Below are 20,740 nucleotides of genomic sequence, written 5' to 3'. Positions count from 1 at the left end.
AAGTGGATAACCAACAAGGACTTACTGTGTAACACAGGAAACTCTGCTCACTGTTACGTGGCAGCCTGGATGGAAGGGGAGTCTGGGTGAGAATGGATACATGTATATGTATGGCTGAGTTCCCATCTGAAACTATCGTAATGTTGTTCATTAGGCTGTACCCCATAATAAAATAAAAAGTTGAAAAAAACAGACTTCACCTTTCCAATTGAGGGGTTGCAGGTTCAATCCCTACTCAGGGAGCTAAGATCTCATATGCCTTGTGGCCAAAAACACCAAAACAAAACAGAAGCAATACTGTAACAAATTCAACCACTTTAAAAATGGTCCACACACACATACACAAAAATTTCATAAAAAATAACTGAAAAACACAGGAAAGCATCAATTAGCTATATGGAAAAAAGCAAGATACAAAACTGTATGTATCATATTAATCATAACGATCGCAGTATTTATAGCATAATTAAAATCCTACTGAATTAAATACACTGACTAGGAGCCCCTTCTGGAGAACTCCGGTCCCTGAGGGTAAGAGGACACAAGACGCCACTGTAAAAACAAGTCAGACACGACAAACACCATACGAAGCCACTGACGCGTGGAACCTAAAAATGCAGCAGACGAGTGAGTCACGAAAAAAAAGCAGCAGACTTGGACGGGTGGAGAAGAAAACAGTGGCTGCCAGTGGGGTGGGGGCTTACTACAGGATTATACGAAATTATGTGTGCGAAACTTCTGAAAACTGTAAAGCTTTGCAGAATGTAAAGAATCTTTTATTCAATAAAAAACAATAATAAAGTAAAAAAAAACTGAATAAAATACTGAAAAAAAAAACCACAGAAGGAAAGAACTTAAACGTGAATCAAGTATACTTTATTGTCCTCCTCAATCTCTTCTTTCAAAATCTGGTGTAACTGTTACTACCTCCTGTAATGGCGGCAGTGGGCATGGTGCCCGCCCTCTGCCCCTGGCGCCCAGGACTCACGGTTCCGCAGCCTCTTCTCTCTGCGCAGCTGCAGGTACTCAAGCCAGGTGCTGAGGGCTCTCCACTGCTGCCGGCGCTGAAGGTGTTTCACTGCGGAGACCGTCTTCCGTCTCTCCCTCCGGACAAAGAGGAGCTGCTCCTGCCACCGTGACCAAGCCTGAACACCAGGGAAAAAACAACCATTAAGGGAGGCAGGAAACCAGAGGTGAAGTACAGGTGAGGAAAAAGAGAAACCCACACTCTGGAAAGGGTGAAATCAGAAAACGAGGAAGTGGCGACCCCAAAGCAGGATCGTAAGTGATTGGGGTGTGGGGTGAGAGGATCTTTGAGAAGGGCATTCCGGGACTTCCCTGGTGGTCCGGTGGTAAAGAACCCACCTGGCCATGCGGAGACACAGTTTGAGCCCTGGCTAGGGAAGATTCCACATGCCTCAGGGCAACTAAGCCTTGCACCACAAACACTGAACCTGTGCTCCAGAGCCCAGGAGCCACAAGGATTGAAGTTCTGCAACTACAGAGGCCCACAGGTCTTAGAGCCCCGGCTGTGCAACAAGCGAAGTCACCGAACCGAGAGGTCCACGCGCTACAACTAGGGAGTGGCCCCTGCTCAACCCAACTAGAGAAAGCCCTTCTTTCCTGGATTAAGAAGGGGAAAAAAAGAAGAGAAAGAAGAAGAAGCTGGGACAATCCAAGGGGTGGTATAATTAATTCAGATCTCGGACAAGTGAGGCTCTGTCTTTTCTTCCAAAGGGGGAGGAAGCCTACGGTCGAGGCCCTTTCTCAGCACGTGAGTCCCCAGGACATGGACCTACAGAAACCGAGGGTCTGCGGACGGATTCCCTTAAGATTATCCATCAGCGGGCACCCTTGGGAAGGTCTTTGTCCACACCCAGCAATACGCCTGCCCTACTCCAACACTAACTGTCATAGATGACCTGATGCCTTCTTTATATCTTCATAGCTCTGTAAACCTGTGACATCCCTTCTCCCTTCCTTGTTCTCATCTGAATACCATTTTTTCTATTTCACCAAGAAAATAAAAGCAATGAAAAGACAATTTTCTCAAGCTCCACACATTCCCTGGGGGCTCTGCCCTGTCTCCACACTCCCAGCAAAGGTCACCCCCACCCTGGCCATCTTCTCTCACCTTCTCAAGTTTATCACTCTGGCAATTAGCCCCATTCCCTTCCTGTGTCATCAGCTTTCACTCTCTGATAGATTTTTTTAAATCAGCATTCAAACGTGCTGTTACTTCTCCCTTTGGGGATGTGACAACCAAAAGCAATGGGTGACCTTTGATTGGGCCCTGGACCTGACACTAAAAGGGCAACAATATACATCTGCAATACAAACTGTAGTCTCGGTATTATCATATCAACATTACACTTCTTAGATATGACAGTGAGGATGTGGTTATATAAGAAAACATCCTTGTTTTAGGAGGTATGAGCTGAAGTACTCAATAGGGGCTTCCCTGAGAGCTCAGTTGGTAAAGAATTCACCTGCAATGCAGGAGACCCTGGTTCAATTCCTGGGTCAGGAAGATCCTCTGGAGAAGGGCTAGGCTACCCACTCCAATATTCTGGCCTAGAGAATTCCATAAACTGTATGAGTCCACGGGGTCACAAAGAGTTGGACACGACTGAGTGACTTTCACTTTCACTCAGGGTTAAACTTGATGTCTGCAACTTTAAAGCGACTCACAAAATACAAGAAATACACTGAGACACTTGAGAAAGCAAATGTGGGAAGATGCTAAGGATGGGTTAACCTGGTGAAGAGAAGCCAGTATCCAGCTTCTCTGTGATTTGGTACTTGTCAAAATTAAAAAGTTGAGGGTAAAAGTTGCAGACTAGTGTGACACTAGACTTCACTCCAGGTCCAGTAATTAAAAATCTGCCTGCCAATGCAGGGGACAAAGGTTTGACCCCTGGTTCAGGAAGATACCACAAGCCTCGGGGCAACTAAGCCCGCTCCTGGGCCCGCATGCCTGGAGCTCATTCTCCGCAACAAGAGAAGCCACCACGGCGGGAAGCCCATGCACCGCAGCTGGAGAGAGCTCGGGTGCAGCAACGAAGACCTGTCTGTAAATAAAGCTTTAAAATACTGTGGTCACACAGACACTTCCGGAATAGAATAAACCAACCGCCCCACACCCGTCTCTAGACCACTCGGCCACCCACCAACACCCAAGTAAGTGCTCTCCTTTCCTTTCCAAACTCTTCAGAAGGGCTGTCTACTTTCTCACTTCTCTTCCCCCAATAAGCAGGGAGATCCTCTCCTCCTTGGGTTCACTGAAACTGCTCTTATCGAGGGCATCGATGACCTCCACGTTGTTCAATCCAAAGGTCAAACGGCAGTCCCTGCCTGACACAGCTCGCCGTCTGCACCCGGCCCCCTTGCCTCCGCCTCTCCTCTCTTCCACCGCCGATTCCCGTCTCTTCACCCGGCAGTCTCAGTACCACTGGCTACACCCACTCCCTCTGTGTTTGCACCGTCTCGTGGCGCCAAATGAGACCTGTGTGCTGAGGACTCCCGAGTTTACCTCTCTGGTGTGGACTCAACACTCCACACATACCCACTCAGCTCCTCCCCGACGCCCCCGAGGGTCACGTGAAAGGCCAATCAGGCTGAAGATGCGGCGCTCAGGATGCAGCTCCTCCCCAGCTTTCCCCACAAACCTGCCTCTCCCCTCGCCTTCCCTACCTCAGTAAACAGCAACTCCACCAGTCCAGTGACTCAGGCCGAAACACCCATGAGTCCTCTCAGACTTTTTCTCTGAAGGTTCACACCTAATCTACCCAGTAGCAAACCCTGTTGGCAGTTCCTTCAAAACATATCCAGCATCCAACACCACCTTGCTCTCATCTCAGCCCAGAATCTCGCCTGGAACTGTGTAATCGCTTCCTAACTGTCCTCCCTGCTTTTGTCCTTGATTTTCCATGGTCTGTTCTCAGCACAGCAGCCAGTGGTCCTTTTTCATTAGTTGTGATTGCTTTGTAAGTTAAATCTCTCCATTTGGCTACCTATTTTTAAATAATTATCTTTTATTTGGGGGCGTCAAGTCCCAGTGGTGGCACTCAGCATCTTCTGTTAGGTTGGTGCAAAAGTGATTGTGGGTTTCCATTGTTGAACTTCACCACTTGATACTGGAATACATTCTTAAACGTGACTATGCTATACATCATTTTAAGGTGCATTTTTCCTAATGATTTATTACTTGTTGTTTATTATTTATTTTGGACTATGGAAATGCTGTTAGACAAAAGACAAATTTGAGCAGTTTTCTCATTCAAGTTCAAAATGGGTTGCAAAGCAGTGGAGACAACTTGCAACATCAACAATGCACTTGTGTCAGGAGCTGCTAAGGAACGTACAGTGCAGTGGTGGTTCAAGAAGTTTTGCAAAGGAGACAAGAGCCTTGAAGATGAGGAGCACAGTGGCTGGCCACCGGAAGTTGACGTCACCAGCTGAGAGGATCCGGAGAAGGCAATGGCAACCCATGCCAGTGTTCTTGCCTGGAGAATCTCAGGGACAGCGGACCCTGGTGGGCTGCCGTCTATGGGGTCGCACAGAGTCGGACACGACTGAAGCGACGTAGCAGGAGCAGCAGCAGCAGTTGAGAGGATCATCGAAGCTGATCTCTTACAACTACACGAGAAGTTGGCAAAGAACTCAACATCAATCATTCTACAGGTATTTGGTATTTGAAGCAAACTGGAAACGTGAAAAAGTTCGATTAAGTGGGTGCCTCATGAGCTGACCAAAAAGCAGAAAATTCGTCATTTTGAAGTGCTGTCTTCTCTTATTCCATGCAACAACAATGAGCCACTTCTCAATGGGCTTGTGATGTGCGACAAAAAATGGATTTTATATGACAACTGGTGATGACCAGCTCAGTGACTGGACCGAGAAGCAGCTCCACAGCACTTCCCAAAGCCAAACTTGCATCAGAAAAGGGGTCATGGTCACTGTTTGGTGGTCTGCTGCCCATCTGATCCACTAAAGCTTCCTGAATCCCAGTGAAACCATCACATCTGAGAAACACGCTCAGCAAATCGAGCTGCACCAAAAACTGCAATGCCTGCAGCCAGCACTGGTCAACAGAAAGGGTCCAATTCTTCTCAGCAACAACACCTGACTGCACGTTACACAATCAAGGCTTCAAAAGTTGAATAAATCGGGTCCTAAGTTCTGCCTCATCCGCCAGATTCACCTGACCTCTTGCCAATCAATTACCACTTCTTCAAGCGTCTCAACCTTTTGCAGGGAAAATGCTTCCATACCCAGGAGGACACAGAAAATGCTTTCCAAGAGTTCATCAAATCCTGAAGCATGGATTTTTATGCTACAGGAATAAACAAACTCATTTCTTGTTGGCAAAAATGTGTTGACTGTAATGGTTCCTATTTTAATTAATAAAGATGTATATGAGCCCAGGTATAATGATTTAAAATTCAGGATCCAAAAACCACAATTACTGCTGCACCAACCTTAAAAGCTTTATCGTGGCATGCAGGATCTAGTTCCCTGACCAGGTATCGAGTCCCTGCATTGGGAGCTTGGAGTCTTAGCCACTGGACCACCAGGAAGTACCTAAATCTCTCCATTTTTATGACAGTTTCCCTCTCTGCCTTTTTTCTCTTCATGCTACTAACCTGTCAAGGAGAAACCAGGTCACGTACCCTATAAACTGTTCCTCGTCTTAGATGTGGCCAACCGTCTCCTCCTGGTGTCTTTAAGCTGTCCCTCCAATTCCTGTGTTTCCCACAGACTGACAGTAAGATTCACATGAGGCTTGGCTGGAGTCGCGTTCAAATTTTAGTCAGGGATATGTTTCAAGTGCTGCGGATTCCTTCCTGTTATGTCACAGCGTGGAAGGCGGCCATAGCTTCAGCGACTGTTCAGTGCCAAGACTGTTCAATGGCTTCAGATGGCATCAGTTTGACCCCTCCCTTATATTTCTCTGCTGTCTTTCCACTGGGTTAACTACTGCCCAGATCCATTTTCTCACTGGGAGGAAAAACAATTTTCTAATTCTAATACTCCTGCATTTATTTATTAACTGGAATTCTATTTTTTTAAAAAAAAGCCTTATTCTCTCATTAACCCTCTCATTTCTCAGAGATTAGTCTGTACAGGAAAGGCAGGATAAATGCTTGACTCCGGTCTTCATTACTTTCCAAAGAATAGAATTAAAGCTCTAACAACCCAAAATTGTGACCAATCAGTTCTTTTGTTCCTCTATGAACGCATGAATTTTTATACACTTTGTACGTTTTCAATCCACTATAGTCGTTATGCTTTCTGATGCTCAAATTGCTCTGTCTTAAGCCTGCAGGAGGCCTGCTGACACAAGCCCATCGAGCTCTGTATTCTTCAGAGTCCTGCGCACCATCTCCTAGGACTTAGGCTTATGATGTCTAGTTCCTGCTCTACTCCTGGAATCAGTCATTCCCCCAAAAACACCTCAGCTCCTTTTAGTGACCACAGCTTAGGCACTGGGGATGCTAACTGCTATATTACTGCCACATTCAGTCAATAGTTAGAATTTCAATAATTCAGGTAAAAAAAAAATGGGTCCATATTAATACTGGCATTTTTAATTTCAGATTACAGGGCTTTGGTTTCTTTGATTTTATACCTGTAATCTTTCCTTTTCTACTGAAAATCTGCTTCTTAATGACACTGCCATGGTTATTTGCTGTCTTACAAAGTAGCCATAATAGTTGAATGCAGCAATCCAAGCCTGCTACTAACAGTAAGGCCACTGAAGGCAATTGTAGATCTGAGTAGTTCTCTGCATCCTTAGAATACACCCAGCTAGGAATGAAGAGTCAAAATATCGTATTTTAATGTAATCCTTGTCTCTTTGTAGTCATTGCTGCTGCTGCTGCTGCTGCTAAGTCACTTCAGTCGTGTCCGACTCTGTGTGACCCCACAGACGGAAGCCCACCAGGCTCCCCCGTCCCTGGGATTCTCCAGGCAAGAACACTGGAGTGGGTTGCCATTTCCTTCTCCAATGTGTGAAAGTGGAAAGTGAAAAGTGAAAGTGAAGTTGCTCAGTCGTGTCCGACCCTTAGCGACCCCACGGACTGCAGCCTACCAGGCTCCTCCATACATGGGATTTTCTAGGCAATAGTACTGGAGTTACAAACGTGATATATTTGTTTTCAGTGTGTTCTAAAATCCTAGGGCTTGGTTCTTTTACTTCTTGATTCACTTTTCTTTTTTAATTATATAAAATATTTACATGGTTCCAAACTTAAAACTGTGTAACAAAGCAAATTCATTGAAATTTTGTTCCTGTGCTTTCCCTCCCTTCCCTCACAGGTAACAATTCTTCCGTTTTTGGTTTATATTTCCATTACTTCTTCTTGAAAATATAAGAAAACACACACTCTCTCCTCCCCTTCTTCCCCAAAAGGCAGCACCCAACGAACCAGAGGGAGCCTGTTAAGAGGGAAGTGTGATCATATCTCTTCTCTACACAAAGCCAGGAGCTTGCCCCTCCCCTGGAAAGAGAGCCTGCAAAGCCTTTGCGGGCACAGCCGCACTCGGCCTGCCTCTGGCACCACAGCCTAACCTTTCCTCCTCTCCCTCTCACACCTGTCAGGATATCATGAGCTACACCAAGTTCACAGGTGGGCAGACTGTCACAAACAACTTTCTCCAATCTAGTGTGAAAAGTCAGTGTATTGCAATAAAAGTCCAAGGAGGCTTTGCTGTGGAACTCGAGTTGATACTAAAAGAGTAAGGAAGAACTGCCATGGCAATTTTGAAAAAGGACAAGAGAAAAAAAATCTCTTCCCACATATGAAGACTTAAGAGCAATAGAGTAAGATCAGTAGTAGTAATAAACCGCATTTACTGAGGATTCCATATTCCAAGCATCATTCTAACCATATTACATGCCTCATCACACTTTATCCTCAACAGTCCCATGAGGTAGTACCATTATTATTTGCATGCATGATCAGTCGCTCAGTCGTGTCCAGCTCTTTCCGACCCCATGGACTGTAGCCTGCCAGGCTCCTCTGTCCATGGGATTCTCCAGGCAAGGATACTGGAGTGGGTTGCCATTTCCTCTCCAGGGGATCTTCCTGACGCAGGGCTTGAACCCACATCTTCTGCACTGGCAAGCAGATTCTTTACCACTGGGCTAGGAAGCCAACAGTATTATTTACTTACAAATAAGTAATGTAAGGTACAAGACTACTCATTTAAAAAGGGCAGGAAGCTAACAGGTGATGGCAGCAGAATTTCCACCCAGGTAATCTGACGAGAGAACCTTTGTTCTTTCCTACCTGCTTCGTTAAATCATAATTAAAATAGTGTGATACTGGCTTAGAGATAGACAGCTACACCAGTGGACCAGAGAGCCCAGAACAGACCCTTGAACAAATGGGACCTTGCCCCAAATGGAAGTGGACTAATGATCAGTATAGAAGAGATAAAAGATGAACTGCTCAGTAAACAGTGTTGTGGAAATTCATTACCCATAAGGAAAATGACAAACTAAGACGGCGTTTCACACAACTTATAAAAGTTTAAGTTAGGCTACAATGAAATTAACGGCACTTGTATGGGGGTCTTCCCTAGGGGCTCCGTGGTAAAGAATCCACCGGCCAGTGCAGGAGACGTGGGTTTGACCCCGGATCCAGAAGGATCCCTGTGCCACAGAGCAGCTAACCCCGTGCACCGTGACTCCCGAGCCTGTGCTCTCGAGCCCGGGAGCCACACTGCTGAAGCCCGTGCTCCCAAGAGCCCATGCTCTGTAACAACAGAAGCCACGGCAATGAGAAGCCCTTGCGCTGTAACTGGAGAACAGCCCCTGCTCACAACTAGAGAAAAGCCCACACAGCAACGAACACGTGTCACAGTAAAGAAAGCAAATAATTTAAGAAAACACTTGTATGAAAAAAAGGCACCGTAAATAAAGCATAAATAAATAAATAAACAAGCTACAGGCTAGAGGAAAATACCTAACAGTTAGTGTACCTACTAGCTCAGAAGGTCAGTAAGCAGAGTCTACGACAATGTGCACGGAGCAGAAAAAGCCAAACAACCCGACAGAGAAAAGGAGTGAGGGGTGGTAACAAGCTCAAACCGGAAACCCAATGACCATCAGGCATCAGAAAAGATACTGGGCTTCGCTAGGAATCAGTGAAACGTAAATTACAGCAACAATGAAGAACCACCTCACACATATCACATTGGTGAAAATGACCCAGTCTGGCAATGCAAAGTGCTGATGAGTTCAAAAGAAACCAGAACGATTTTAGCATGTAAACTGGCACAGTGGTGGAGAGCAAACGGGTGATGGTGGATAAGGATGACGAGATGATACCCAAAGACCCAACAGCTTCACTTCCAGGAACGAGAAACTCTCAGACTCTCACACAGGGATGTGTGCTTAAGAATGCTCTCCAAGGGGGCTTCCCTGGTGGCTCAGTGGTAAAGAATCCGCCTGCTAATGCAGGAGATACGGGTTCGATCCTTGGTCCGGGAAGATCCCACATGCCACATAGCAACTAAACCAAGGTACAACTACTGAGCCCATATGCTGCAACTACCGAAGCCCAAGCACCCTGGAGCCTGTGGTCCGCAACAAGAAAAACCACCGCAATCAGAAGCCCACGCACGGAAACTCTGAGAGAGAGTACTCCCGGCTCACAAACTAGAGAAGCCTGTGAGCAACAGCAAAGACCCAGCTCAACCAAAAGTAAACTAATTAAAAAAGAACACTCTCTGTAACACTCTGTAATTGAAAAAAAAAAAAAGTAATCAGGAGAAAGAACAGCAGTAAGCAGATAACTGAGTCTTACTCAGTAAAATGGCTGAATGTATGCAGTTAACAGATCTCTGTATCAACATGAATAAACCTCAAAAATACACTGCTGCATTAAAAACAAGCAGAAAGCGGCAAAGTAAATGCAAAGTGCGATGCCATTCATAAGTTTCCTGACAACACAGAGCCAGAACATTTCTTCTTTATGTACATGTAGACACACACTTTTACAAGTGAAAAAAAATATGAGAGAGTAAGGACTTCAACATCAGGGTGGAGTTATCTCTAAGAAGGAAAGGTGGCAGAAGGAAGGATGGGGAGGGCTTGAAATGTGAATTTAACTACATTAAATTACATCAAATTCTGGGGCAAGGATGGAAAAATGCTAACATCTTTTAAATTTGTAATGTTGGAGATGTGGATATCTGTTAATTTTTTTTTTTCTGTTGTGGGCCATTTTAAAAGTCTTCATTGAATTTCTTATAATATTGCTTCGGTTTTATGTTTTGAATTTTTGGCTGTGAGGCCCGAGGGATCTTATCTCCTGGTCCAGGGATCAGACCTGCACTGAAAAGTGAAATCTTAACCGTTAGACTGCCAGGGAAGACTCCTGTTAATATTTTTAACAAGTGTTTTATATTTCATGTTTTTATGCTTAAACTTCATTTTTTATAATTTCACGTATGTCATGATGTCTGTCCTGCCTAGTTCAGAGATGTGAGGATTGAGAGGAATGACTTAAGGTTCTTGGTAAATCATACAGTACTTACCAGACACAACGATTTTATTTATAATCTGCAGCATAAAATTTGTCTTAAGAGTGTCTTATCAGTGTTTTCTTACTGCTCATGTTTTCCATTGGATTTGATTCTGAATGACTTCTGTCTTATAAGCTAAATCCAACCTCAAATTGTGAAAACCTATCACTGAAGACAGTCCTTCAAAGCTGCTGTTGTGAGCTCCGAGGGCAACGGTCAGACAGGAATTCTGACAGCGTGCTAAGCCACAGCGACACCAGCAGAACGAGTCTGCCGGCTCTCAGAGTGACTGGCTGAGAGGGACGGGCACCCACACAGCCCGAGGCCCTCAGTGATGGGAAACCGGGAAACCAGCCCCTTCCGTCGCTGTACTGCAGCGTTTCCACCGCGACCCCACTCCCTCCTGAGAGCACTCGTCCACGAGGACGAGGTAGCACAGTGGTCAAGGGACGACTCTGCACTTTTCAGGCTGCTTGGGTGCAAATGCTGCCCCTGACCTTTGCCAGCTGCACGAGAAAGGTCAGGGCCAGGTATCAGAGTTATTTAACCTATAATAATCAGTTCAGTTCAGTCGCTCAGTGATGTCCGACTCTTTATGACTCCATGGGCTGCAGCACGCCAGGCCTCCCTGTCCATCATCAACTCCTGGAGCTTGCTCAAACTCATGTCCATCGAGTTGGTGATGCCATCCAACCATCTCACCCTCTGTCGTCCCCTTCTCCTCCTGCCTTCAATCTTTCCCAGCATCAGGGTCTTTACCAAGGAGTCAGTTCTTCGCATGAGGTGGCAAAGTATTGGAGCTTCAGCATCAGTTCTTCCAATGAATATTCAGGACTGATTTCCTTTTGCTTGATCTCCTTGCAGTCCAAGGGACTCTCATAGAGTCTTCTCCAACACCAGAGTTCAAAAGTATCAATTCTTCGGCACTCAGTTTTATAGTTCAATTCTCACATGCATACATGATTACTGGAAAAACCATAGCTTTGACTAGATGGACCTTTGTTGGCAAAGTAATAATAATATGGGCTTTTTAAAAATAATTTTGAAAATTGCGATAACGCATGTATGGGCCTTAGTCCAGCATCTAGGACAGTAAGACCACAAAAACACCATTACTGCTCCTACTGTTCTTGTTACCATATTATCACTGGTAACAACTAAGTCTACTTCCTCCCTATTGCTTCAGAAGACCTTGTGAATTCAGAGATCAACAAATTTTTTTCTTAAAGGATGAGATAATAACTATTTAAGGCTTTGCAGACCATGTGGTTTCTGTTGCAGCTACTCAATTCTGCCGTTGTAGCCTGACAGCAGCTTAGACAATACATAAATGAACAGGTGTAACTGCATCCCAATAAAATTTTATAATAGGCAGCCGGCCAAACCTGATCCGTGGCCAAGCGTGCTGACTCCTGACCAACACTGTTTGTACACAATCTCCACATATTGCATATACTTCAGAGACGATGCAAACTGTTGTCTAATAAAAAGTTGCTGGGGCAGGGCGTGCTTCCCTGGTGGTTCAGTGGTAAAGAACCAGCCTGCCAATGCCGGGGACACAGATTTGGTCTGTGGTCCGGGAAGACCCGCATGCCACAGGGAGACCAAGCCCGTGCGCCACAGGGACTGAAGCCCGCACACTCTACAGCTGCGACCACAGTGAGAAGCCACCGCGCTACCAGAGGGGCCCCACTCGCCGCAGCTAAAGCCCGCACGCAGCAGCGAAGACCCAGCGCAGCCAAAAATAAAACATAACTGAAAAAGAAGTTACTGGGGATTTCCCTGGTGGTCCAGCAGCCAAGACTCCACGCTTCCCAATGCAGGGGTTCTGGGCTTGATCCCTGGTCAGGGAAGTAGATCCCACATGCCACAACTAAAGACTCGGCACAAATAAGTAAAATATTGTTTTAAAGTTATTACTCTCACATAGAGCAACGGGCACTTCTTTTTCTCTTCTTTCCGGTTCTATTCTCTGTAACTCACTTGGAGCCTATAAGTACCCAAGAGACGCTAAAAAGTGACAGAAATTCAGAAAGTCTATCCAAAGCCATACATTTGCTATAGATGTTAGTCATTTGTAACTGACTAAAAGTCAGCAGCGTTCCCAAAAAGGAACTCAAAGAAATAAGCAGGATTATATGAGAAAGGCCAGGCTTTCTTTTCAGTCTTAGTTTGTTTTTGTTCTTGCTGTTTTCTAATTTGCTATGGGAAAAGAGTCATGAGGAAATAAAGAATACACTGCTGTTTAAGTATATTTATAATTAAATTCATAAATCCCATTCCAGCTCCACGATTAGCAAGAGCTCTCTAAAAACCACTGGCAATCACAACCAGCAGGACGTCCCTGGTGGTCCAGTGGTTAGGAATCTGCCTGCCAATGCAGGAGACACAGATTCAGTCCCTGGTCTGGGAAGATCCCACATGCTGTGGGGCAACTAAGCTCGTGCACCCCAACTACTGAAGTCCCCACACTCTAGAGCTGTGCTCTCAACAACAGAAGCCACCGCACGGAAACTAGAGAGTAGCCCTCGCTCACCACAACTAGAGAAAGCCCACACAGAGCAATGAAGACCCAGAGCAGCCAAAAACAAACTAACAAAAATCACATACAGTGTATTCCTTCCAGCAGCCTCTCCGTGGAAGAGCCTCCCACCCCCTCCCGCCCCTGGAGCCACATGAAGGGCCCAGCAGAGGCAGCAGCACGACGCTCAGCCGTCCGCCGCGAAGTCGGGCGCGCCCTCTGTGGGTGGGGGCCTGACGCACAGAGGACACCGAAGCCTGAGTCTGCGGACTCACCTGCAGCTGGAGGCTGCGGGCCCGGTGCTTCACGGCCGTGGCCTGGAGGGCTCGGCCTAAGTGGACCTGGCCCAGTCGCCACCTCCACACACTCCACCACACCCTGCCAGAGAGCAAATCAAAGACAGGGCCAGTCAGAGCACAGTCAGCAGAAGAGCAGGGCAGTGAGGGCCGGGCCTCAGACCCCCGGCTCAGGCCCCTCTCCCTAAGACCGACACCGTTATATCTGCAGACAGAAAAGGCAATCAAGGGACAGTTCTTGAGCTGCCAGCTAAGGGTTGGAAACTGATGGTCCCTCAGGTCAGACCCCCTGGGGGAGGGCATGGCAACCCACTCCAGTATTCTTGCCTGGAGAATCCCATGGACAGAGGAGCCTGGTGGGCTACAGTCCATGGAGTCACACAGAGTCAGACACAACCAAGGGGATTTAGCACACAAGGTCAGACCCAGCCTTAGACAATTTAGATATGCTCTGTTTGGCCAATGTGGGTTTAAAAAAAAAAAAAATCACTGCCAACTACTTCAGGAGATTCCACAGAATAAACTGCAAAACTACTAGTATTTATTTACAGCCACTCCACGCAGCATGTGGGATCTTGGTTCCCTGATCAGGGATTGAACCCACGCCCCTCAGCAGTGGAAAAGCAGAGTTTTAGCCACTGGACCCCCATGGAAGTCACCCAATAATGGCTTTTAGATTTCCAGTCTTAATGGATCCCTTCCCTTCCTCCTGTCCTTGCCAGGTTTCATTCTAGCCTTGGGTTCCTTCCTTATTCTCTGATTTGTTGCAGAAAAGCAGTAATATGGAAAAGAGCATTTGCTACTTCTGTTTTTACCCTGGTCACTCTAACTTACCAATATCTCCTTCCTCCTAACTTAAGCCATGCTTAGCTGTATCTCTTCAAAATCTCAACCTATCTGGCATTATTACCTATCTTTTTAAGCACTTAGAGAAATTATAAATTCCCTGAATGTAACCTCAGGACTCAATCAGAAACATTTTAAGCCCGTAACAGACACTGAATAAATAAATTTATGTAGAAATATCCCCCATAGACTCTAGTGAAACTACGTACTTACTAAGCATTTACAAATATCTGCTAAATAAATTTTAAATAACAAACATTTTAAATAACTTCTTTATGTCCACTGATGGTCTGGACACTAGGCTAAGTACTTCACAAGTACTACCTTATGTATTTCCCATGACAACCTGAAAAAGACACCTCACGGTATGAGGAAAGTGAGGCTGGAGAAGTGAAATGACCCAGTACTCGTAAGAACAGGGGTTTGAACCCAAGTCAGTCTAGCTGCAAGGCTTCTGCCCTTACCCACGCTACATACAGGGCCCTGCTCTCTTGGCCAGGAACTGAGCTTTCAGTGCGCTGCCATTCGGGACACCAGAGAACTGCTGGGAACAATGTACAGAGGCATCAGTACCATTATAAAGCAGCTCACTGCTACATACTTCTGGCTTTCAAAGTGGACTGACTCAGGTGGTCTCTCCAGTGGAGGACGGTGCTGCTGAGATGCAGTGCAGGGCAGCAGGTAAAAGTGCGAGCTGTGACGTCAGAAAGATGGGTGGGTGAGCCCGAGTTTTGCTAATTACGATTCACACACAGTGGAAAGGTTGAGTAACTCGCCTGAGCTCATGTATCTTAATCTGTGCAATAACAGTGCTTATCTTACAGTTTATTATAAGGAGTAAATGGGACACTATACGTTAAAGAATTAACATACACAGAAACTTAACACAAGACTTAACAGTAAATACTCAATTAGTGTTACTTATGATTTTGTGAAAACCTGATCTTAATGCTGAACAAGGTACCAATAAATATTTACTACGTATCAATTATATTCAAAATGTTGTTTCAAGGTGGGTTTTTATGCTGGCTTTCCAGTAGCCTAAAGCAATGATGAGGTAAAAATGAATGCTGCTGACCTGCAGGGCCATGCAGCACACTCACCACACAACACTCCGCTGCCTGAACTCCAGGGCAGTGGTCTGCATCTCAAGTTTGGTCCTACGGAAAACCACGTAGATCAACCAGGACTTCCAGGCCTGTCGCAGCTTTCGCTTCCTATCTAGATACACCAAAAAGATTTCCAAGAAGGGGTTAGGAGAGATGGATTACTCTGGCTTAAGACAAAAAAGCTCAGAGGCTCTCGGATGGGTCCCTCCGCTGAATACCTAAATTCTTCCAGTCTTCCAGTGCCCTCTGCTGGAGAAGTTGTGAAGCTCTACAAAGTTAATAAAGATGCAAGATGCAAAAAACAGTTATGTAAGTGATGACATTTACAAAACATTTAAAGGAAAACCAATGCACTGCACTGTTCAGATATCTCTAAAAGTCCTTATTTTTGTACAGTTATACACTCTGCAATATCTACACATGAAATAACAAAGGAAGCAGGAAAGTGAATGGGGATATGGCTGTAAGAAGACTAGTGAGTTGATAGCAACTGGAAGCTGGGTGACGGGTACATGGAAGTTCATCATTCTATCTTTCCACTTTGTAGATTTTTTAAATTTCCATTAATATAAGGTTAATGGAATAGGAAATGGCATCCCACTCCAGTATTCGTGCCTAGAGTATCCCCATGGATAGAGGAGCCTGATGGGCTACAGTCCATGAGGTTGCAAAGAGTCGGTCACAACTGAAGCAACTTAGCAATATAAGGTTAAAAAAGAAGTCATGTTATAAAATTTGCTGTTTGAAACAGTATTTGTTAAGTAGAATAGGCAAGATAAAAAGGAAAGGATACTATCTGTATTTATTTGTGAGACAAAATAAAAAGGGCCAGTAACGATCCCAGAGGAAAGAGAATTTACAACATACAGGAGGTGTAAAGGTCCACAGGCCTCCCTTTATAGTTAATTTCATTTTCACTGTGAGAGTCATTACTGGTGAAGTGTTTTTTTTTTTTTTTTTAAGAACACAAAGGAGAAAATAAAAATATGTAAAACATTTTCAGCACATTCTCTAAAATGTGGACAGGAGGACTACAGCTTTACTTTGTATTTCATAGTTGTTGACAAATCACATCAAAAGATGAAAAAGAATTTAATACGTAGCTTCCTTGGGCTTCCCTGGTGGCTCAGAAGATAAAGAATCTGCCTGCAATGCAGAAGGCCCAGGTTCGATCCCTGGGTCGGGAAGATCCCCTGGAGATGGGAATGGCAAACCACTCCAGTATTCTTGCCTGGAGAATTCCATGGACAAAGGAGCCTGGTGAGCAACAGGTCCATGGTGTCGCAAAGAGGGAGACACGACTGAGTGACTTTCACTTCACAGTTTTCCGCTGGCCCACCCCAGACCTCCGGAATCAGCACGTCTCAGGCAAGAAGGACTAGCATGGCTCTGTGGTTTTAGAGTATAGGCTGCTGAGTAAGACAAGCTGGGCCTGAGTACTGTCCTCGTCACTGAGCTAAGTAACCCCACCCAAGTTCCTCACCTGCAAAATGGTGCCTCCTTTAGAGATACATTTGCAAACAGGGAGGCCTGGTGTGCTGAGGTTCATGGGGTTACAAAGAGTCGGACACAACTGAGCGACTGAACTGAAATGAGATTATCTATGAAAAGGATAAAATAAATGAAAAGAGATGAAAGAAGAGGGCCTTATAACATTTACTGTCAGGCAGTGACAAAGAAGAATGCAAGCAACAGCTCAGGGAGCCGTGCTGTGAGAGAAGATAGCTGCATGCTGTGGGCATGGGAAGCCATTCCTAAGTGAGGTTTCTCTCTTAGCTCTAGGAAAAGCAGGGTGCGGTGGATAAGGCGTCCAAGGGATCTGCTGAGTTTGAGGGGCCTACAAGGCGTTCGTGGTTATGAGAAATAGCAGGGGGTTACATTATCATTCAATATGCCTTTTCCCCTTAAGACTCACCCATATGGGTTTCTGAGTTCAACTCACAGCGGAGCCAGATACCAAGCAGAGCTGAACTGTCACAAGATCACTAAGGGGCAAGCTGGACCAAGAAGATCAGAAGCAAGCAGTGTAATCTGACACATGGTGGCAAGACAGACAACAGCCCCAAGCGCTGCGGGAGAAACACGCAGCCAGAAAACAGCGGCCGGCATGCTGCACCAGCAGGGTGGGAACCTGCCCGTTTGTTCACACAGATCATGCTGACGTGAGTCGCAGGTGCCCCAACCATGCTGCATGGAAACAAACCATGGGGGTATGATCACAGGAGCTCCCGCTGAGAGTCACACATCCGGGAAGACAGGAACGGGAGTCAAACAACTCTTCCCTTTGACTCAGAGTTATTCTCTCTCAAATACAATGTACCTGTCCTTCACAGAAGCCTCTCTAGAAGTAAATCTGGGCTCTCAGTAAACTAGGAAAAGGGAGGGATCTTGCTCAACTTGATAACGAATATCTACAAGAAGCCTAAACCATACTTAATGGTGAGAAACTCAAAAGCTTTTACACTAACCAAGTATACAGCAAGGATGACTCCTCTCACCACTTCTATTCAGCATCTCAAGTTTCCCGACCAAAGGACTAAACCCAGACCATGGCAGAGAAACTGTCAAATCCTAACCATGAGACCACCAGGGAACTCCCAATGAAGTCTTAATAGAGAGTAGGGAAGCAAAAACAGGTAAACGGAGGCATTTTCTTTAGCATGTACTTCCTCTTCTCACCATGATTCTCGGCTCTCAGGTACTTGCTCCTCATCTCCCGTTGCTGATACACGTAGGTCTTCCAGGTCTGGAACATCAGGCTGTACAAGTAATATCTGAGGAGCCACAAAAGCAAGCGGTGTTTCTTTAAAACAAAACTCTTAATCTGACATACTCAGTCTGTTCTGCACACAGGAAAAATTAACAGAACACTTCTGACACAGAAAAGCCAATCCATATCCTAAGCTGGGCTTCCATGGTGGCTCGGCAGTAAACAAACCGCCTGCCAAGCAGGAGAAGTGGGTTCGTTTCCTGGGTCGGGACGATTCCCTAGAGAAGGAAATGTCAACCCGCTCCAGCATTCTTGCCTGGAAAATGCCTTGGACACAGGAGCCTGGAGGTCTACAGTCCACGGGGTCATAAAGAATGACTGAGCAGGAACATATCCTAAGCTAAAGCTGCATTTCCTACAATCATGGTGAAATGTGTCCTTGACGGAGAGTTGTTCTCCGCACCCCATGTGATCACTAAGGGAAAAAAGGCATGAATTACCTGGGAGGGACTTCAGCTTCAGCATCCAGAGCTGCAGCATTTGGAATGACAGTCATTTCTTACTCGCCCACGCCACGGAAGACACCTCCTCTCCTCTGCACCAAACATGGTCAGCACCCTCCCTTGTCTTTTCCTCCTCAAGACATACATTATCCAGGGGACTGTCAGTCCCTCCATCTCTTCACTGTCCCATTTCCTAAGACTTGATTTCATACTCCACCACCTTATTAGAACAATTCAACATTGTCGATGTGAAAGTGAAAACCCCTCAGTCGTGTCTGACTCTTTGCGACCCCATGGACTATACAGTTCATGGGATTCTCCTGGCCGGAATACTGGAGTGGGTGGCCTTTCCCTTCTCCAGGGGGTCTTCCCCACCCAGGCATCAAATCAGCTCTCCTTCAGTGCAGGCAGACTCTTCACCAACTGAGCTATCAGGGAAGACCCTAACAAAAACACTGCCTACACTTTATCTGAAATGTCCATAAATCAGAAACGCTACCCCAGAGAGCCTAAAGATGTGATTATAAGTGAATACTATTTGGAAAAGATACAATGTGTGAGACATTAAGTTTTTACTTTTAAAAAAAGATATAGAAAATATGTATGTGATAGAATTCCCAATTTTTACTTTTTTTCACTTATCCCTGGGAATACGAATGTCACGGATTCAGAGTTTCTTCTATCACTAAAACATAAATAATTTTTAAAAGCTTTTTTCTTTTCTATTTTCTTTTTTAATTTAAACTTTATTTTATTTGGCTGTGTTGTACAGCTTGCAGGATCTTAGTTCCCTGACCAGAGACCAAACCCATGACCCCTGCAATTGGGAATATGGAGTCTTAACCACCGGACTGTCAGGCAAGTCCCTCTTTTCTGTTTTCTTAAAGTTCTATATTGGGCATATACTTCGTCCGAAGCAATATAAATTAAAGCAACTCTACTGGTTTAGAAAACAGAATTGGAAATTACACAGCAGTGGGAGTTGGTGAGGAAAAATCTAATCATCAGCACGATCAGTACATAATGGTTACCTGAATTAGAGGGTTGTCTGTGTGTATAAGTTCACACACATACAGTACTGTGTGCCTGGGTTTAACTTAGGACTCTGATCTTGCTTACTCTAAAAAGAATTTGAAGAAAAACAGAAAATAATACAAAACTCTTCTCCTTACAAGGATGATCCAACAACCACAAACTCAACTGATAAGACACACCACATTAAATAGAATGAAAAAAGAAACCCATAAGATCATCGGTGTCTCAATATAATAAATGCCACACATCATGAGCCCACATCTAGCACCATACTCAATGGAGAAAGGCTGAAAGCCTTTCCTCTGAGATCACGAACAAGACAAGGGTGCCCACTCTTACCACTTCTCCTCAACATAGTACTGGAAGTCCCAGCCAGAGCAACTGGGAAAGAAAAAGAAATGAAAGGCATCAGAATTGGGAAGAAAGAAATAAAACTGTCTCTGTTTGCAGATGCCATGATTTAATATATGGGAACTCCTAAAGACTCAACCAAAAAACTTTTAGATCTAATCAATGAACTCAGTAAAGCCATAGGATATAACATTAATGTAAAATAAAAGTAGCATTTCTCTACTAACAACAAATTATCTGAAAAAGAAAGTAGTAAATCAATCCCATTTACAATAGCATCAAAAATAACAAAATATTTAAGAATAAATTTAACCAAGGAAGTGAAAGGTCTGTACTCTGGAAGCTACAAGACACTAACGAAAGAAATCAAAGAAGATACAGATAAACAGAAAGGTGGTCCATGTTCATGAACTGGGAAAATATTGATAAAATGTCAATTCTACCAAAAGTCATCTATAGATTGAATGCAACCCCAACCAAGATTCCAATCTCATTTTTACAGAAGTAGAAAAAACAATCCTTACAGTTAAGTGGAACTACAAAAGACCTCAAATAGTCAAAGCTATCCTCAGGAAGAACAAAGCAGGAGACATCACACTTCCCGTTTTCAAGTTATACTATAAAGCGGTAGTATGCAATGTCATAGGCTTCCCTGGTGGCTCAGATGGTAAAGAATCCACCTGCAATGCAGGAGATTCAGGTTTGATCCCTGGGTTGGGAAGATCCCCTGGAGGAGGGCATGGCAATCCACTCCAGAATTCTTGCCTGGAGAACACCATGGACAGAGGACCCTGGCGGGCTACAGCCCATGAGGTTGCAAAGAAGTCAGAAAC

General features: G+C 45.0%; 1 protein-coding gene across 18 annotated transcripts in view; it reads right to left on the bottom strand.

Annotated features, from left to right (window-relative positions):
• The window catches only part of SFI1 (SFI1 centrin binding protein), an 85,529-nt gene that overhangs the window by 34,044 nt on the left and 30,745 nt on the right, over positions 1-20,740 (bottom strand). For 15 of the 18 annotated variants that reach the window (XM_055405736.2, XM_055405744.2, XM_055405733.2 and 12 more), the window contains 4 exons: positions 17,988-18,082; positions 15,303-15,420; positions 13,333-13,435; positions 989-1,145 (listed from right to left, as the gene is read on the bottom strand). In XM_055405736.2, the coding sequence (XP_055261711.2) occupies positions 989-1,145; positions 13,333-13,435; positions 15,303-15,420; positions 17,988-18,082 (473 nt within the window). Of the gene's footprint in view, positions 1-988; positions 1,146-13,332; positions 13,436-15,302; positions 15,421-17,987; positions 18,083-18,518; positions 19,526-19,552; positions 19,877-20,740 lie in introns of those variants that run through there. The other 3 variants (XM_055405748.2, XM_055405743.2, XM_055405753.2) reach the window with 3 other exon arrangements.

Source organism: Moschus berezovskii, chromosome 19 (genome assembly GCF_049115385.1).
Source record: "Moschus berezovskii isolate FMDL1 chromosome 19, NW_MosBer_1.0, whole genome shotgun sequence".
Lineage (NCBI taxonomy): Eukaryota > Metazoa > Chordata > Mammalia > Artiodactyla > Moschidae > Moschus > Moschus berezovskii.
The sequence above is the reverse complement of the archived record's forward strand: the minus strand, read 5'-3'. Positions and strand labels throughout refer to the sequence as shown.